The sequence below is a fragment of the Haliotis cracherodii genome, unplaced genomic scaffold, assembly GCF_022045235.1.
Source record: "Haliotis cracherodii isolate W230 unplaced genomic scaffold, xgHalCrac1.p SCAF_18, whole genome shotgun sequence".
Lineage (NCBI taxonomy): Eukaryota > Metazoa > Mollusca > Gastropoda > Lepetellida > Haliotidae > Haliotis > Haliotis cracherodii.
Genome location: NW_027266273.1, coordinates 9,114,332 through 9,134,190, shown reverse-complemented (window position 1 = coordinate 9,134,190; position 19,859 = coordinate 9,114,332). Strand labels below are relative to the sequence as shown.

Here is a 19,859-nt window from a genome sequence, read left to right as displayed (position 1 = left end):
ACTCTGTGTGTATAAATATACAAACTTATTACTTATATCAATGATATGAAGAGGCCCAGTGCCCCCATCAAGAGTTGAGTGGTGTATATTTATCTGTTAGTTTAATATATATCTAAACATTATGTTACAGGCTCTCTATTTTGAGCAAGTTGAGTTAAACAGTATTTCAGTTATCCCATCGTCTCCAAACTATGATACTTACTTAGACGATGACTTTTTCAAAGGCAAGGGTTAATTGAGAATGACTTTTTAATATATTCTCTAATGGAAAAACACCAGCACCAGGTGGTGACCAGTGACTGATTTAAGTACTGTGTCTAGTGATGATGAACATCCCCATGCTTAAGGTGATATTCATGGCTCTTGGATGTGACTTCACAGCAAGAAATATTTACATATTTTCAAGAAAATAAAAATTCTTATCCTAGAATAGACAAGCTTTTTGTATATCAATATTTATATTTACAATGTTATGCAAATCGGCCATTTCTGTACTCTTGGTTGAACCTTGCGTTGGTGTATTCGGTTTTGAGAGTGTTTTGTGGTGGCCGACCCAAGCATGACAGACATGTATATACAGAGGCTAATATACATGGCTCACTGTGTGTCCACATCATACTCCCTTCCGGAGCCTGGCCAGCATCATACCTGTCTGTGCCCACCTGTAAACCCACTGACCATGCCTGTTCGTTACAGGTAAGTATTCAGGAACGCTGGAGTGCCCACGTTAATACCTTTCAAGTCAGATCTCTCATCAATCGTATGAGGATTCTGTCAGTATCATTTACGAGCAATCATATTTTTCAAGCAGACAAAAGTTTTCACAGAGTCGTCTTACGATGAAAGAAGTTTTTGTAAAAATGATAAAGGGTAACTGCTGATGAAACTCTTTTGATCACTGACAGTAAAACATTGTTCATTTCATCCTCCGATGCAAGGGATGCACACAGATTATAAACAGTGATCTTTATCTTTTTCTGAATGATGGCTTGTAGCAGCATCAGCTATGAAAGTTTATTTCTTTGGGATAGTGGCAGATAGTGCAGTTCTGTGGATTTTAATTCATCTTTGTACGAGAAACGGACGGGCTCACCTTTCATTCATGGATTTAATGCATAATAGATTTCAGTTTCATTGTATGCATCAAGCCCTCATAAGGATAATACATCTTGTTTTGAAAAAAAATCATGGTTTTCCATTTCACAAAAGTATATTGCGTTATTAATCTGAATAATGCTTTAAAAGATATAACTAAGACCTGTAATAAAATCTTATTATTATTAGATAAAGAGTTACTTTGGTATACATTTATGAGTTTTATGTATTGGAACAGCTTTTTAAAAGCTGCCTTGAAAATAACATTCACTCATTAACTTTCATATTCCATGCTTTTATGTATATGAAAATGACAGGGTATGTCTTGTAATATCAATGCAAATGTTATCTAAGACACGCTTGCACAAGACACTCTTTTATTAATACTATTTCACATGTGGATGGATACGAGCACTGATAACCTTCTGTGTCATCATGGCTGCCACAGAAGGAGTTTAAAAGGGGAAGGGAACACTTATGGCCCACATGTCTAAGGCACTGTGATTCGCCATGCAGAGTTGTGTCCCTTGGGTACATCAGGAACCTGTGGTCATTGGTTCATATCTCAGTTCGTCCTAATTCTATGTCTAGGTTTGTCAGCACCATACGCATACTCTTGGGTTCCACCAAAGTGGAAAATGTCTGAGACCTGCATCACTTTGGACTTTCCTCCCACATCAAACTGACACGCCATGATATAACTGGAGAACTCGTCTAACAATGGCTTATCTTTACTACAGGAGAAAAGGCTTAGGTTAATTGTATATATCCAAATACAACGTCCATGATAATATAGAAAGGCTTAACTTTCCTTCAGGGGTATATATGCAGTTGACAGAACTTGAGTCCAGTAGGGATAGTAGCTAAGTCTCAGAGCCCCATTCCACAAACTGTATTAAGCCTATGTTAAAGTGTGGGAGTTATGATCGGTTTAGTGCTATGATCACTTTGTGTTAATGGGCCCCGGGCCCCATGCTTCTTGTAAGAGCTGACTACGAGTAAATCAAGAGAGGAGGTTACAATGTGCGGCTGGTCTGATTGTGTTTCCTCGTACCACAACAGCAAGTATCACTGCTTAGGCTGAAACCACGTTCCTGGCCGATAGTTGATCATAAACATACTGAAATTTTGAGTGAGTGAGTGAGTTGGGTTTAACGCCACTTTTAACAGTATGACAGTTATATCGCGGCGTGTCAGCTTAATGTGGGAAGAAAGCCCGAAGTGATGCAGGTCTCAGACGTTTACCATTTCGGTGAAACCCACGAGCACGGGTATGGTGCTGACAAACCTAGAAACATAATCGGGGCGAACCGAGATTCAACCCACAATCATAGGTTTCTGGCATGCCCAAGGGACGCAACTCTGCACAGCGAATCGTGGCGCCTTAGACGACTGGGCCACCCGTGCCCCCCTGAAATTTTGATAACTGCTGGGTAAAACAATATTCTCTCACTCACTTAGAAAGTGGGTTTCAGCAGTAAAATGTACCCCAGAGCCGATTGCTCCGTGTGATTGTTGATATGGTTAATGTTCGAAACATTCTTTCTGTCAAATATGCTAGGTTTGTTAAGTAAGGACAAAAACTTACCTATATAAATTCATAAGTTTTCTTACCTGAGACTGTGTTTGTGGTAAAATACTTGAAGATTAAGCCTCCATATTATTAGCATCACGGCTTTATAAAACAGCCTTACTCAAACATATCATATATGAAAAGCAATTTTCACAAGTTAATGACCACATTCGAAAATTATTTATCATTATCATTATAATTCCACTATGATAGCAGGTTCTTAACATTGGGAGCTTCTCCTATTATTTCCAGCTCTTTTTTGTGGAAGGTGTCATGGTTGTTTGCAAACATGATCCCCCTGTATGTCACAGCTCTCGTAAATGCCTCTGCCCCTCCTCACGATACTATCAAATAGTTGTCCCTGGTATTTGACCGATATCTGACATACCTGCTGGTCAGTGATGGGGAAGATTGTCCTGATGTTGGTTGAACGGTTGGTCACTCTCTCTGTCCGTCACCATCAGTCACCTGCCTTTGTGTAAGGCAGGGATTGACTTTGACTGACTCGACTTCTTGTTCAGGCTCCATGCTTTCACTTTCAGCTCTTGCTTTTCAGAAAACTTGTTTTGTAAATGAGAGGTCGGTTTCAAATCATCCGATCTGACCGGAGAGCGGAAGGGTGTACGTGGTTCTATTCCCTGGATGGTCATACCAAAAGATTGTAATAGATGGTACTTTATGTTGCCCTGCCTGGTGCTTGGTGTTAAGGGTATATAACAAGGACTCAGAGTCAGTATGCTGTGTCTGAGTGGGGTATACATGTTAAACTGTGCCATGGTGTCTCGTGGCATGAGACCAGACTAGTACAAGCAAAGTATGCCGGAGACATAATGGATCAAGTGATTTATAGAGGAATTAATGTTGTATTGTTTTCCATTTATACTGCACTTATATTCCCTCCTAAATGGAAGATTATTTCTAACTATGGCCCATACAACTATAAAATATATGACCCTAAAATACACATGTCATATGTAGTTCAAGGTAATCAAGGGACACAACTCTCTTCAAACAGTATGTGATATTTGTATCAAAATGTTTTTAGTTCATAATTTCAAAATGGGATGTCACCTACATCTTGTTGACGTTTATAGCTGGAATACTGTTGAAATTGGCATTAACCCAAACTCACTCACTCACTCACTCACTCACTCACTCACTCACTCACTCACTCGTGTGTTAATGTTTCAGATGAATGAGTCATCCCCCGACTGCAGCGAGTGATGTTGACTGTATGGATTACCTAAGATGAGCGGAGGGATGATGTCGGTGCTAATGTCACACCTGGGGACTTTATTGCTCTGCAGTGTTGCCATCGTCACCGCGTTTGAAAACTATGGACACATCGAACACTATGAAGTCCGGATCCCGTCCGACTTCCGATTCACAACATACGAAGGTAAGAACAATCACAAGGGTAATAGGGTGGTGGGGTAGCCGAGTGGTTACAGCGTCTGCTTGTCACCTGGGTTCTATTCCCCACATGGATGCCTTGGCGTTCCCTGGTCACCCTGATGTGCATGGCTTGAATGGCGCCAAACAGCATGAAGCCATATTCATGTATTCTTACAAAGTAGACAAATTTTCTCTTTGTTCATATCTCTATTATTCTTTTGCTGCAAAAAAAAAATGCTGTGTTTGATGAAGGTGTCCAAAGGTAAATGACTAATTTTGCTTATTGATTTTGAACACTTTTGAATCGCGGCATATTCAAGAATAATTAAAATCAAACGCAAATGATTCTGTGGCTGATTGATAGGCTAACCAAGTCTGTCATACAGACCCTGAAACAATATATCCAATACAGCCCATGCCATCTATAAATGAAGAGAGTCTCTGGGCTCCTTTGTATTGTATTTCATAACTATAATTTAACACCTTTTTGTATCTGTAAGATATGTTCCTTTTAGAGACTAGATGTAAGTCTATGGCTAACCAAGCATATGCTTTTTTATGTTTATGTTTATGTTTATGTTTATGTTTATGTTTATGTTTATGTTCCTTAAAAAAGAAACGGACCTCTGTTTCCTGATTGAGTACTAGAATGGGTGTTGCATTAGTTTGCTGGACAATGTCATGTATTTTCTACTGGTGTCTATCTACATTGTGTAAGTCTGTGCAACTGATTTACACAAAGTGTGCACACTGGTTTTATCGTTTTATAACTCCATAAAGACAACAACATATTGAAGTCTCTTCATATTAATTAATATGTCAACAATAATAACTTCACAGACTGCTTATTTGATCGGGTGGTCAGGCTCGCTGACTTGGTTGATACATGTCATCGATCCCAATTGCGTGGATCGATGTTCATGATATCAGTCACTGGATTGTCTGGTCCAGACTCGATTATTTACAGACTGCCGTCATATAGTTGTAATATTGCTGAGTTCGGCATTAAACAACAACAGCTTATTTGATCATTAACCGCTTAACACAAAGAACTATTGACAAAATATTGAAGTCAGTTCTGAAATATTTGAAGGGCTAGTGGTTAACCCAGTCAAGCAGGGCATTGGCTATATTGTATGTTGGTTTGTGTACATAGTTGAAAAAAAACCTTGTTAAAACAAGCACTTTTAACCATGGCATTTTGCAGAGAAGTGATATGTGTGTCGACCTTGTGTTAGGGACTTCAGGGTTAGAAAATACGATGATTATATCACAAATGCAGAACAGGAAATTTGAATAATAGTTTTGTTAAATATTTTTTCATAATCAACTGTCCACCTTAACTGCAAATTTTGAACATTTTAATTTAGTTTCTCCCTGAAATACTCCCCCAGTAAACATATTGTCTTTTCTTGTCAAACACCATGTATTTGAGTGATTGACAAAGTTGATATTTTCTTGAGTGTTAACTTTTTCAGGTCATGAGATGAGAGAAACATGTTATTTACCAACAAGGAACATGTGTTCTTTTTATTACGTATGTTCTCACTGATCTTCATGATCTTACCCTGAAAACCATTATGTCCTTGAATCAGACTGTAGTTCTGGCATGAAGTGTTATTTCATTCAAGTGAGATATCGAATTTTTACAGATAAATACATTATGTGTATATAGACATATATAGATATGTATGTGTGTACCAACACTGGAGGATATTATGTTATTACTCGATGGTATGAGGTACAGTAAGGATGTATAGCTCGTGTAAGTAAAAATATCAGCATTGATATTTATTTCATAATTTCCCAGTAGGCAATAAGGAATACGTCCATAGAAGCTATGTACATTGATACTATGAATCAAGGCTACAGCAATTGGCTGATAAATTTTTGTTTTTTTGATGTATATCATAACGCCAAGTATTGATATATATATATATATATATACTTCTCAAAAGAAGTTTAAGAATGCCTGATTCTTTCATATTACTATAGGTAACAGTTATGCCATAACAGAGTAACTATAGTACCATATTCGATGTATCAAAAAAAAACAGTTGAAAGATTGTAAATTTCGTGGTTTATGTTGACAGCCTGAAATAATAAAAAAAGAAAAGTCTCTGCGTAGTATACACGACAGATATATTTTCCAGAATTTAATTGTCCATAATTAAGGGTGCATATACCACATGAGTGGGTATTATTCACAAATAAATAAGTGTACATTGATCAATCAGAAGGGGTTCTAATTGGGATTGTTTACTAGCCAATATATGAGCAAATATCGCCATGGGCGCTTAATAGAGCGGGGCGCTTATTACGTTGAATACGGTTATATGAAAGAATCGAGTGTTACAGATTACTATAATAACTGGAAAAAGAGACAGGAGTTCTTTAGCTTCTTTTGAGTGGTACACATAACAGGATTTGACAATCCAATCTCGGTGACTATCACCCTCATTCCTTATACACACAACTTGTAATAGACAGATATGGGAGATATCAATGTCCATTTGGATTATTCAACCTTTAAGATGTCATAATATGTACATAACGCTGTGTCAGCATATAAATCCATCACCTGTCTTTAACACAAGTAGTTGAAGTCTATGTCAATACCACCAGCCCTGCCCTTTGTCAGTCACATATACCGGTATACATATATTCAATTAATACTTGGAGAATTTACGCTTTAAAAGCAAGACAGCAGACTGTTCATCTATCAAACTTGGTTGAACAAACTGTTACGTCCTATTCATATTATGGACACACTGTCGGTAATTACTTGAGTGATTTGTTTGGTAAATATTCCATTGTGTCTACACTGTTTTGGCTATAACAGAAATATGCACACAAATTTGTTCAGCCTAAACCAACACAGGAGTGTTTCTTCGGCTAATATTGAAAGAAATATGTTGTGGATTTATCGAAATGAAGTAAATATTTCTCCGATTAGAGATCGGCTTGGAGAAGTCAGTTTGGTGTTGCTTTTTAGTAACTTTTAGAATAGAACATGATGTCCCTACTACCAGCAAAATTAATACCTGTCTTGATGGAAGAGTAAATACAGATACTGATAACAGGGAAGAATTTGAACAAGTCATCAGGATTTTTTAAAATGTTTTGACAAATATATTGTTGAATTGTTTGAAAGGCATTTCTTAGAGGTTCATGGATAACAACTTCTTTGTTATACTATTATAGTGATGTTTCGGTATAGATCTGTATACTGCTGTCAAGCAAGACTCTATATTTTGCACTGCCATGTACACAGTTAAGCTGTCTCACAGTCCCTGGATCATATTATTTTCCCTTCCGTCCAGCACTGTCTGTAATTCAAAAGCCCTAAATGATGCAAGTCTAGATTTTCCTCACGTTCTGAATCTCCCATCTCACTTTGGCTCCTTTTCAATTTAAATGGAGTTACTTTTTTCAAGCAAACTTTTATTTTTAGAGACTGTTAGTCTATGTAAACAGTTAACTGGAAAGGTTGCTATTTCAACTTTACAGAGAAAATATCTATGAAACCATTGTATTATGTTCTACTCTTAAAAAGTGTAAATCTCTCCCCCATTTTTTTCTGAAGTCATTGATTTGTTAATAAGTTAATTTTGTGTTCAATGGTTTAAGCCTAAAAAAGATGGAAGAGTATGATATTTTACATCAACTATTTGTAAATTAACACAATTTGAAAAATAAAAATACATTCTTTAATTTTTTTTCTATATAGCCAGTGTTTCAAGCTATTACATGGTATACATCTCTTTACTTGTACTATTTGTGCCCTAAATCCCCCATTTTTTTCGGAAGTCATTGATTTGTTAATAAGTTAATTTTGTGTTCATTGGTTTAAGCCTAAAAGATGGAAGAGTATGATATATTACATCAACTATTTGTAAATTAACACAATTTGAAAAATAAAAATACATTCTTTAATTTTTTTTCTATTTAGCCAGTGTTTCAAGCTATTACATGGTATACATCTCTTTACTTGTACTATTTGTGCCCTAATGCCACACTTCAAAATCCATAAAGAGATGAAGTGGTTTTCTTATCACCTCAAAAAAGGGGCGGTCGGGTAGCCTAGTGGTTAAAGCGTTCGCTCGTCACGCCGAAGACCCGGGTTCGATTCCCGACATGGGTACAATGTGTGAAGCCCATTTCTGGTGACCCCCGCCGTGATATTGCTGGAATATTGCTAAAAGCGGCGTAAAACCATACTCACTCACTCACTCACTATCACCTCAAAAGTCTTATTCCATTCTTACACAGCCAGCAAAGTTCACTAATGGCTGGCTGCAGTTTCCCTGTTAGTGCCACCTTCTCCACTATCAATTCTCAGAGTCACTATAAAATGTCAGTCTCGCATAAAATAATCTCAAAGTGCTCATCACATCTTAAATGAGATTCTTGTCTCAAATACCTGCCAATGAAAACATCTGCCTGCCGCTTCTACCACTACCATTAGTTGTGTTTTGTTGTAAGGGAAGCCATATGGCTCGAGGGAGTAACTGCCATATCAAACTGGTGTATTTATTTACAGTTATCTTTTAGTGAAACTGTGCATCCCTATCTATGTTGTCCTGAGCGTGACCTCTGACTGACACTAACAACCTGTCCCTAACGACTACTTCAATGCACCCTGCACACGCAGGGAACTTCTCAAAATCAAAGCTTTATTTTCCAAACTTTTAAAGTTTCATGGTTGAACACGAGCAGGGAACCTCTCAAAACTAAAATGTTAAATTCCAAACTTTTTAAGTGACCGTTGATTACTGTTGTGTTACACGCAAATAACCTGCGAAAAAAGTTTATCTTATCTGAGCGTCTGTAAACTTATTCTCAACATTATTCAAAGGGCCAAATCAATGATATTGTATATGAACTATGGTTCATTTTAGACAAGGAATAAAATGTTATGTAATTGATAAAGGAAACAGTAAATTTGAATTGTGTATTTATTAATGACTATTTGAATCTCATAGGTGGGTTAGCCTAGTGGTTAAAGCATTACCTTGTCATGCTGAAGACCTGGGTTCGATTCTGCATATGGTTTCCACCCTGCAATATGGCTTTAAAATGGTTAAAAGTGGTGTTCATATTCATAGGGTTAATGACAATCTTGAAGGTTCAAAGAAGTCCTGTTATTTCAGATATCTAATGCATGCAGACATTTTGCCTGTGTCATACAGGTGAAGTGCTCAGTGTGGCTGTGATTGTCGGTAAAATATTTTCAAAACTCTTTTTAAAAAAATATTTAAGAAATTTGCATAAGAAAGACAATGGAAGAATTGTATATGTATGTGACATTTCTTTGCTATGGCTTTAGGATCTGGGTGTTTCTTGACATACAAGCTCTATGATTGGCATTGTGGTTGTAAAAGGGTTGGAATTTAGGACATAACTTGTATTTCAAGTGACATTTATTTGGTCCATGCTAATTTTGGGTCATGATTAAAGGAACCTCTCTGGAATGAAACATCAAAATCTATTTAATATTGTTCACATATGCACACCAAGTCTGTTCTTCAGTGTTTTAACTCATGAGGGCATTGGGGTAGCCTAGTTGTTAATGCGTTCGCTCGTCACTCGTTCAATTCCTGACATAGGTACAATGAGTGAAGCCCATTTCTGGTGTCCCCCACCGTGAAATTGCTGGAATATTGCTAAAAGCTGTTTAAAACCATACTCACTCACTCACTCACTCACTCACTCACTCACTCACTCACTCACTCACTCACTCACTCACTGACTGTAGTAAATGTTTGTGATGAAAGTTAATGTCACTATGGAATTGGAATGATGGTTGGTTACATTAATTACTATGGGACAGGTTTTTGTAGATCTACTAACCTTGTATGATAGATATTAGTTTTCACTGAAGCTGAATACCAGAACTCCCTGGGAAATATGTTCTTCATCAGGGAGTTCTTAGCCCAAGCCTGCATGGTTAATAATTGTCATGTGAATAATTCATATTTAATTTTTATCAGCTGACATATCTTGAAAACACATGCCAGTCTAGACACATCATGCACATCACACAAAAATTAATATTTTCATCTTTCCGACATATGCTAGTCTAGACTTCCCAGGCCAAACCGGAGAAATTATAATATTTTTGGCGAGATGACACTCCCATTCATAGTGCCAGAATAGCTGAACATCATGTAATGTTCAGTATTTCTTTTGTCAAATATTACATGATTTCTCTTGATATGCTTTGAAGTAGTATTCACCTTTACCATCCCTTTAATGTCCGATGATGCCATGACTACCAGACAATCCAGTGGTAAATAGAAGAAGTGGTTTTGAGATGCCCCCTTTCGGTTACATTTCTAGCGGATTTCTGTTTGTAAATACTCCCTTGTCTCAGTGCCGAGATAACATACGCATGTACAAAAAGTTTATCTAGAATATGTTTTGCGTAATATAGTAAATCATCATAGTTTACAGTCGCCTAATTTCTTTTTATCTTTCGTGCATGATGTGATTATATTTTTTCACAGGTCATAGTATATTGTGACCGTTTCTTGACATTTGCAGGCACCATTCCAAGAGTTCATGGTATTAGGAGGCTCTTTATGATTGATATTGAAATTCATACTCAATCATCTTAAATTAAAATTTACAGGATTAAAGTTCATGTAAATATTTTTCATATTTCGGACATTTTAGGAATATTATATTCTGGCTTAAGATAAAAGTACAGATAGTGATCCACTTAGGTCATACATCAGTTTGGTTATGATGTTAAACAAAATAATTCATGTCATAAGTCAATAATTAAATCTTGCGTTAGCCAAGAGCTTTGGAATGAATTCATCAAAGTGATGATAACAGCAGCAAGGTTAAACTTGATAATGAGTGATAAATATTAATGTAATAAGTTCCAAACCTTTATTGTACAGCTGGTGATCTGGTCCATCTGAGGTCTTCTATCTTGTATATATACTCCTTCATCAGATAGTATTTCATAGTTCATAGGGAAGTAGCATCCTGAGAAGATTATTCTGATGACTAGTTCAGATCTATTTGAAGACCCACTGATTAGTTTGTGTGATGTCTAAATGGTATCAGAATTCCTCATGTAAAAAATACTACGAAAAATCTAAGTTATCTGACAATATCTGTTCTGCTCTAACAGCTTGTAAACTAGATTTGGAACATTTTTTTCAAGTAATCTTTATCTGATAAACAACTAAAATGCCATCATTTACTGAAATGAATCTCTTTGATGTAATTGGTACAAAGTAGGACTCCTAAATTACTCCCAATGATTTCTCTAAACCTTAGAAAAGACACAAAAAACACAGCTCTTCACACAACATATTGGGGTTTTCTAGTTTAAACTCAGTGTGACTGTCATTAATTTTCAGAGAAAGTAACAAAGTTAGTATTATTGCACTTTTTCCTATCTTTAATTTCCGTTTCTCTCCAAAGAAATGGTCTTGGAAAGCAGTTGTTAAGAAAGTAGCATCCTGTTTTCATAAATTCCTCAGATAAAAAGGTATCTTGTTTGTCAAAAAAGCATTGCCAGTTGTCAATTGTTGTCAGTTACATGAAAACTACCACTAATTCTATCCTTTAAACATGGCTTAACATCAAACACATGATGTCTTTGACTTTTTACCTTGTTCTTAAATCCCACTTGACAACTTATAAACAAATTTGAGATGAAAATTGCCTTTAATGTGCTGTAATGACCTCCCAGCAACAAAGGACAGTCGGGTATTAGGGCTGGTGGACTTGAAGAGAACACAAGAGACTTGATGCCTACAACTGTTTCCACAGTGATCATGGAAAGATCACAGAAATACCATTGTTTGTCCTTTTTTTTAAACAATTATATTGAATCTTAAATGTCAAGTTTGATTTCAGTCTGAGGTCTTGTTATTGTAGGTTTTTTCATCGTTATTTTTTAGCCTATTGTGGGTATTTTCATCGTTGTTATTTTAGCCTATTGTAGTTTTTTTTCATTGTTGTTCTTTTAGCCTGTTGTAGTTTTTTTTCATTGTTGTTATTTTAGCCTATAAACAGATCCTGAATCATATGTACCTTACAATATTTGCTCTGTTTTTCTTTGATAACAAAAAAATATTCATGTTAAAAAAGTCGTAAATTCAGAAAGGTAAAATTATGAGGATTGTGAAACGTACTTCAAAGGATTTTTCTTTCATAATGTTAATACAGGTTTTATATGTATGCCTCTTAAAATCATTTACTAGATCATTTAGAAAAGTAATTGTTTAAAAACTAACAGTTAGGAACAGCTGAACTGACATAAATCAATGAAAGGAAAAAAAATATTTGTAACATTTTGTTCTTCAACACAGAGGTATGTTCCCATGTGATTTTTACAGCTGCCATCTTTGGTTAACCCACATTCTGAAATATGTCTTCACACAAACAAGTGCACGTTTTTGAGAGATGTGTTTTTTAAATAATTAACTGAGAATGCACTGTAGTAATTAACTTTAAATAACTGAAATGATTACCATTTTCTTGCTCGTGTTTCAGGAGGCAATTATTTTTAAATAATAGATTTTTAAACAAAATTAGTTTTGCTTTCTGACATATCATGAAAGTAATTGGTATTAATGAGTTAAAGATTCATAAAATGTGGTATTTAGTCATTTGTGATTAAAAAATTTATTTAGAATTAATTTGAAATGGGACCCATTTATTGTAATGAACTACTTTTTTAACATGGTTATTATGATAAAGTCTTTGATAGGTATTACAATGCTAGTTTCGTGAAGAAAACATATCTTAATGGGTTCTTGTAAATTAGATCTGAATGTACTAACTGACGTTATATTAAGAGAAACAAATATGGTAACAGTTTTTCATGATGCCGTCTTCATCCCTTGATGCTGGTCTTGTCTTGCAGTTTAGCATTGTTTGCGGTCATCTTTAAAGTTAACACAAATGCTTGTATTTGGTGGAATAAGAAAGATGTAGTCCTTTGCTGGTTTCATTCTGTTTATTATCCCCTGCCAGGAAGTTTAAGGGGGATATAGGAATGGGTGCTGTCTGTCTGTCCTTCCATCTTTCAGTCCTTCTGTCTGTCACATTTTGTTTCCGGAGCAGAACTGAAAAACCATGGGAGATATCTTAACCAAACATGGCACATAGATAAGTCTAGTGGTGAACTGGTGCCTTTTGATAGTTTGCGATTTTTATAAATCCGTGGCAACGACTTTGACTTAGACTGAAAATGGCTGTAGTTCTTGTTTCCGGAGCTGATCTTGAGAAACGTACAGTATTTCTTGCCTTGCACACAACCGGACATGTCATATTGGCGAGGATATAAGTAGCTCATGCTTGTTCTTTTAGGGTTGTTCTAAAACAGCCTGGGAAGAAATGGCCTTGATAGAATTGGAAACAATTGATGTGATCAAGGCGCAATGTCACAGAATGTAACCCCTATGTACTGCATGTAGTTGTAGTCCACTGTTACTGCAATAATCTGGCCTGGAATACAAGGGGAGACAAGCATGAGGACCTATTGTGCCCAGTATTCCACTGTACGTGGGACTAGCATGGTTACTGAAGAGTTATTCTGCTCCTGAATCCCCACAGGGAGACAAGCATGGGATAACGGGGACCTATTCTAAGAATCTCCACAGCCACATGATCATGGTGTAGAGAGACCTATCCTGCCCCAGAATCTCCACAGCCACATGATCCTGGTGTAGTAAGACCTATCCTGCCCCAGAATCTCCAAAGCCACATGATCATAGTGTAGAGAGACCTATCCTGCCCTAGAACCTCCACAGCCACAATATCCTGGTGTAGTAAGACCTATCCTGCCCTAGAATCTCCACAGCCACGTGATCCTGGTGTAGAGAGACCTATCCTGCCCCAGAATCTCCACAGCCACATGATCATGGTGTAGTGAAACCTATCCTGTCATGGAATCTCAAAAGCCAGACAATCCTGGGAGAAGGATGAAATCTAGGTTGGGAGATGTCAACATAAGACTGTATGCCCACACAGTGGAGACACATCTTGCAGGAGTTGACAGTCAGATGGAGTTCACCCTCTGACATTCCCCACCACATGCTGTTGGCAAGAGACAGAATAAACCTTGCTGGGGGGTAGCTTTTTATGACTGAAAGAATTACCAGCGACAGAATCTGTGGGCTGGGTATGTTCACCACAATAGCTGACATATTTCTGGTTGATATGTTTTTTGCACTTGATTTGTTGGATTCCAACATGGCTATGTCAGTATTATGCTTTTGAAATGCAGTCTGAACCATAAATCATAATCTGCACTTTGGGAATCATCTAGTTATTATCTTTGGCCAGGAGCATGATAATAGAGAAAAAAATCTTAATTTTTGCATCCTTTCTGTGTAAATAGATGTGACAAAATTCTTTTCATATTCATAAGAAATCTCTGCAAAAAGCAGAGTCCATTGTACGATTCCAACTTTATCATGAGCATGTGTTTATGATTCACTATCAAACTGTGATGATACCAGGTGTTTGCAAAAGAGGTCAGCATATCCTGCCCCAACAGTGGCACCAGTCACAAACACATGCAAAGGCAAAGTAATTATTGGGTCCATCTCTTTTTGATTAGGACTGGTGGGGTAGCCAAGTGGTTAAAGTGTTCTATCGTCACACAAAGGCCAAAGTTCTCTTCCCAGCATTGATACAATGTGTGAAGCTCATTTCTAATGACCCTGACATGATATTACTGAAATGTTGAGCAAAAAAATGCATTAAACCCAGCTCACTCACTACAGTTAGTTATCACAAAACAAGTTATCTTGATTCTGATCTTGATCTTGACACCAGATCTTGGAACCTACTGCACCTTATCAACGGAATCCTTCATGGGAAACTTTTGGTTATCAGAGATCCTGATTGGCTGCCTTCTCTTGGAAGGGGCTCCCTGTACATCACTGCCAATATGGCAGATACTAAGTGTATGAACAAATAAAAAATAAACATCGAGATCTTCAATCTATGTGCTTGTTTAGGGTAATAAGTCATGTTAAAAAGAGTTTCAACTGTCACTGTTAAAGCTTCATAGAGTTTATGCACTTGGCTGTAGAACAAATGCTCTTCCACAGATTGGAGTCGTGACTTTAGATCTGGTTAGGTGTTCTTATCATAGGTGCGTCCATGACCTTTGTCTTTAACAGGCGTGTCTGGCACTGCCAAATTGCCAAGTGCAAGTGAGCCTCTTACATTGGAGAGTTCCACTGTCTCCGATATCCTGCAATGTATATCACCTGGCAGATACACAAGTATAAACACCAAGGTCCAGCTCACAGTGGAAGCATTAATAGGCTTGGAAACTCTGATAGAGTCTTCCATAGTGGGCTGCAGAACAGGTGCTTTGCTGAATATCGCTGATATAGAGTTAAGTATTTCGTAATATTAGTCACTGCTTCAAAACATTCAGTTCTTTTTCTGTGAAAGGAGTAGCTGAAAATGTAGACTTTGAAGCTGTAGGGATTGTACGACTGTCGTAAGTCTATGGGTGTTACGATGGTCTTAGTGGTAAGATTGCGTCGTGGATCAGAAGTTGTATCTTCAAAGAGTCTGTTGTTGGTGTTCTCACCAATGTTATGTCTGGCATATTGCTAACAGATGTGCAAAGCCCCACTCACTCACTCACTCACCCACTCACTCACTCACCCACTCACTCACTCACTCACTCACTCACTCACCCACTCTCAATAAATTTTGCCTAAGACACTTATGCAACTCTAGGTGCAGGGTTGTATTGTTTTTTTCGGCCCGCACTCATTCTTGCTATCTTGTCCACCTTACACTGAGGCTGTATGTCTAGTAGAACCTCAACCAAAGTGGGTGTGGCAGGTGATGTGTGACACAGTTCTAGGTTAATGATTTGGGATATTTACCACTTCATCAAACATTACATTAAATTTTAGAGTTGTAACTTTGGATTTCATTTTGTTTCTGTTTGTTGGTTGTTTTTCTGAAAGTGAAAATAATGCGTCAAGTCTTTGAGACACAATTAAAGGTTGGAAGAACATGAGGACCCAAAACTTTTTAAGGATGACAACTTCTTCAAAACTTGTTAACCATAAAAAGTTTCATGTCTTTGAGGCCTGTGATTCATATAATTGAGGACAAAAAATAAACAGTGAAACAACAGGAAAAAATCCATAAAAAAATCTTTGAATTTGTTCCTGCTGTCTGTGGTTATGTTTTGAACGAAATGACCTTGTAAAGGGAGGTAACTGAATTAATCATGGATCTTGTTGCTGAACAGAAACAAGCACAGCCTTCTTAAACAAATCCATTTGGTGATGAGATAAATGGTCATGTGTCTGGCTAGTTAATGTATATGTTTTCCAACCTTGATGCTTATTTTCCGGAGGAAGTAGTTGTCGGTTAAGCAGCATTTTCTCTAAAGTTCGGACAGTCGGGTCAGCAGTGTTTAACTGTTATTGTGTAAACAGAAGCAGCTTTTGGATTTCACATGGTGTCAAAACACCTGCAGTTAATTAGGCCTGTACAAAACACCTTTCAACACCCAAATGGTAAATGTTAAGAAATGTGGAAATGCTAGACTGATTTATGAAAAAATCCTCTTTGAAATCCTTCACACATTCCTGGTCTTTCAACACAGGTATATGCCGTTCTATAACAAATGCAAAAATAAGTGAAACATGTGTTCCTTGTTTTTCTGTCTATGCGGCAAGACTTGTCTCTAATTATGAGAAAAGAGAATTCAAAACATGTGCATAAATTATATCAAAGCTGAAAACAGTTGTTAAAATATCAAGTATCCCGGTGGGAGTTTTGGGTTTGAATATGTCCCCAGCAACCTATGCTGGTCGTAAGAGGTGACAAATGGATCGAGTGATCAGACTAAAAAACTTGCATGTTGCATGTCATTGTACCCTGATGGCTTGGATCGTTGCTCACAATATCAATCTCAAGATTGTCTGGTCCAGACTCGATTATTTATTGGCCGGAGTCATAAAGTTGGAAGTTTGTGTGCAGCATTACACAAACAAACAAACAAACAAATCATATCACGAGTTTGGGAAGACTTTATTTGATACTGTCAGTGAGTGAGAGAGTAAATATGGTTTTCTGATTCTTTTAACACTATTCCAGCCATGTCACTGAGGTGAGTCTTAATGGCTTCACATGTTGTACCAATGTGGAGAACTAACTCCAGGTCGTCAGCTTTAACCACTAAAGGCTACCCAATGGCCCCATTAATTCATAAGATCTTCTGAACGGTTGTAAGGTATATATTATTTGTGCACTCAGTTGGAGGTGAATCTGACTGACGTCCTGTGTAATATGGAAGTTCATTAAGTATGCTTAACAATACGTTTATTTTATGAATTGAATGTTATATATCGACCAGGTGATACGAACGACCTATAAACATGTTAATAACTACACTCAGAGCCACAGAGAGCATATAGCACTAAGTGTATGAGTTGATTTGAACGTAATAACTCACTTGAGGTGTGATAACACCTTCTAAAGGCGGGATAACAACAGCGAAGGAGCAGTTACTCGGTGCATTGGACTACGGAGTTGATGTACAGGTCGTATTATCAACGACTTTCTTGACCTCAGATCCATTCACACTTCGGTCAGGGTGATTGAGTCATATTTGTTGTCAATTACCGAAAGCACACATTGATAACTTTCTTGTGTGACAGCCACCCCAGTGATGATGAATGGAATCGCTTGAGAACACCATGTGATGACCTGTGTGTATTTTCACTGATGTATGGCGTGTAGACTCATCAAAAAGATATGTAGTATGTGGTGGTTACTAATTGGAAATACAATATTGGTGGGGGTCTGAGAAATGTTGCTGATGACAGTAACCCCGCTTGATTAGATTTAGAAATGTTTCGGATATGTGGTTTAATTACCAATTGTATAATTATCGCTGACCTGTGGAGAGACGTTGAACAGTAATTGATGTCTATCTTGCTTCATTACCTTCCAGTAGGGATCATGTTGACGGAACCCTGTCAGGATTCTGATTAGAATTGGTTCTTAAGATCCCATGCTTGTCTCCCAGTTTGGATTCTGGGGTAGAATAGATCCCCAGTACCCCATGCTTGTCTCCCAGTTTGGATTCTGGGGTAGAATAGGTCCCCAGTACCCCATGCTTGTCTCCCAGTTGGGATTCTGGGGTAAAATAGATCCCCAGTACCCCATGCTTGCCTCCCAGTTTGGATTCTAAGTAGAATAGGACCCAGTACCCCATGCTTGTCTCCAAACTTGGATTCTAAGTAGAATAGGTCCCCAGTACCCCATGTTTGTCTCCCAGTTGGGATTCTGGGGTAAAATAGATCCCCAGTACCCCATGCTTGCCTCCCAGTTTGGATTCTAAGTAGAATAGGACCCAGTACCCCATGCTTGTCTCCAAACTTGGATTCTAAGTAGAATAGGTCCCCAGTACCCCATGCTTGTCTCCAAACTTGGATTCTAAGTAGAATAGGACCCAGTACCCCATGCTTGTCTTCCACTTGGGATTCTGGGACAGAATTTGACCCAGTACCCCATGCTTGTCTCCAAACTGGGATTCTGAGTAGATTAGGTTCCCAGTACCCATGCTCATCTTTAACTTCCTTTGAATAGTACCGTATATCGCTGTGTATAAGGCGACCCCACGTATAAGACGACCCCCCTGTACACGCCTTAAAAATCAACCCAAAATCCTATACTCCGTGTATAAGGCGACCTGGAATGAAACACATCACAAGTCTGACTGATATACCGGTAGAAGATTTAACGCGCTCTTGCCGACTGTAGCGTATTTCGCACACGGACATCACAAATTAGTTAGTTAGTTACTTTGGAGATTGAATGTGCGCTTTCCGACTGATGCGTATTTCACACACATCACAAGTGCGCACACAAACCTTATATATGCAATAAAAATATGTTTATCTTGCGTAGTTTTTTTTTCTACAATGATAGGTCGCGTGTGTAACTCCGGCACACGTCGCCATTTTGTGTTTACACGGTACGACACCAAATTGGTGCCCGTAAAATAAAATTCATTTATGAAGTAATAACATATAAGAGACAATGGTGAGTAATTTAATCGCCAATTAACTATGTTGTAACTAACTAGGCTTATGTTTGCTTCACATTCAGCGTTTTTATTCCACAATCACTTGTACACACCGTCTCCAACACTTGTTAATACAACTGTAAAAACAGCGGGAATTGATTTCAGCTTCACCGGTTATCACATGTTAGGTCACATGTGCAATATGCAAATGATTACCGGTACTTCCGGCTCTCTACTCACGGATGTTGATTGTTTTACCGTGTCAGCTGGTTTGACAATCTGCATCGAGGAGAGGGTCATTTCAACTTTATTTGCAGAAATTATTAAACTTTATTCAAGGAAAAGCGATACAAATCATGTTTATGTATGGAAATAGTTATTTGAACAGTTATTTAGGACGAAATGCGAAGTTTTATTGTCAAATGCTAGGCTGGCTATCGGACGCCGGTTGACATCGTCAGTGGAAAAAAATGTGAGATCTTCGACTCCGTGTATAAGACGACCCCCCTTCTTAGCCCCCTCATTTTAGGTACGAAAAACTCGCCTTATACACAGCGATATACGGTATAGCTTAGATATTCCTGACTGTGACATAAGCACTCACTCCCTCTGTCAAATGAACCCATCCGTTTTAACTTCCTTGAGAAAAGCAGATGCTCAGACTCATTGACCCTTTCTCTCCTTACATAATATAGGTATCTGTATTACATACCAGGCAACTGTTTAAGAACTTCTTTCTCTAAT

At 37.7% G+C, this 19,859-nt stretch overlaps 1 protein-coding gene across 4 annotated transcripts in view; it reads left to right on the top strand.

The window, feature by feature from the left end:
- Positions 1-19,859, top strand: part of LOC139465750 (semaphorin-5A-like) — a 144,974-nt gene that overhangs the window by 27,184 nt on the left and 97,931 nt on the right. For all 4 annotated transcript variants that reach the window (XM_071247603.1, XM_071247605.1, XM_071247606.1 and 1 more), the window contains exon 2: positions 3,860-4,067. In XM_071247603.1, the coding sequence (XP_071103704.1) occupies positions 3,917-4,067 (151 nt within the window). In that variant the 5' untranslated portion in view covers positions 3,860-3,916. The remainder of the gene's footprint in view (positions 1-3,859; positions 4,068-19,859) is intronic.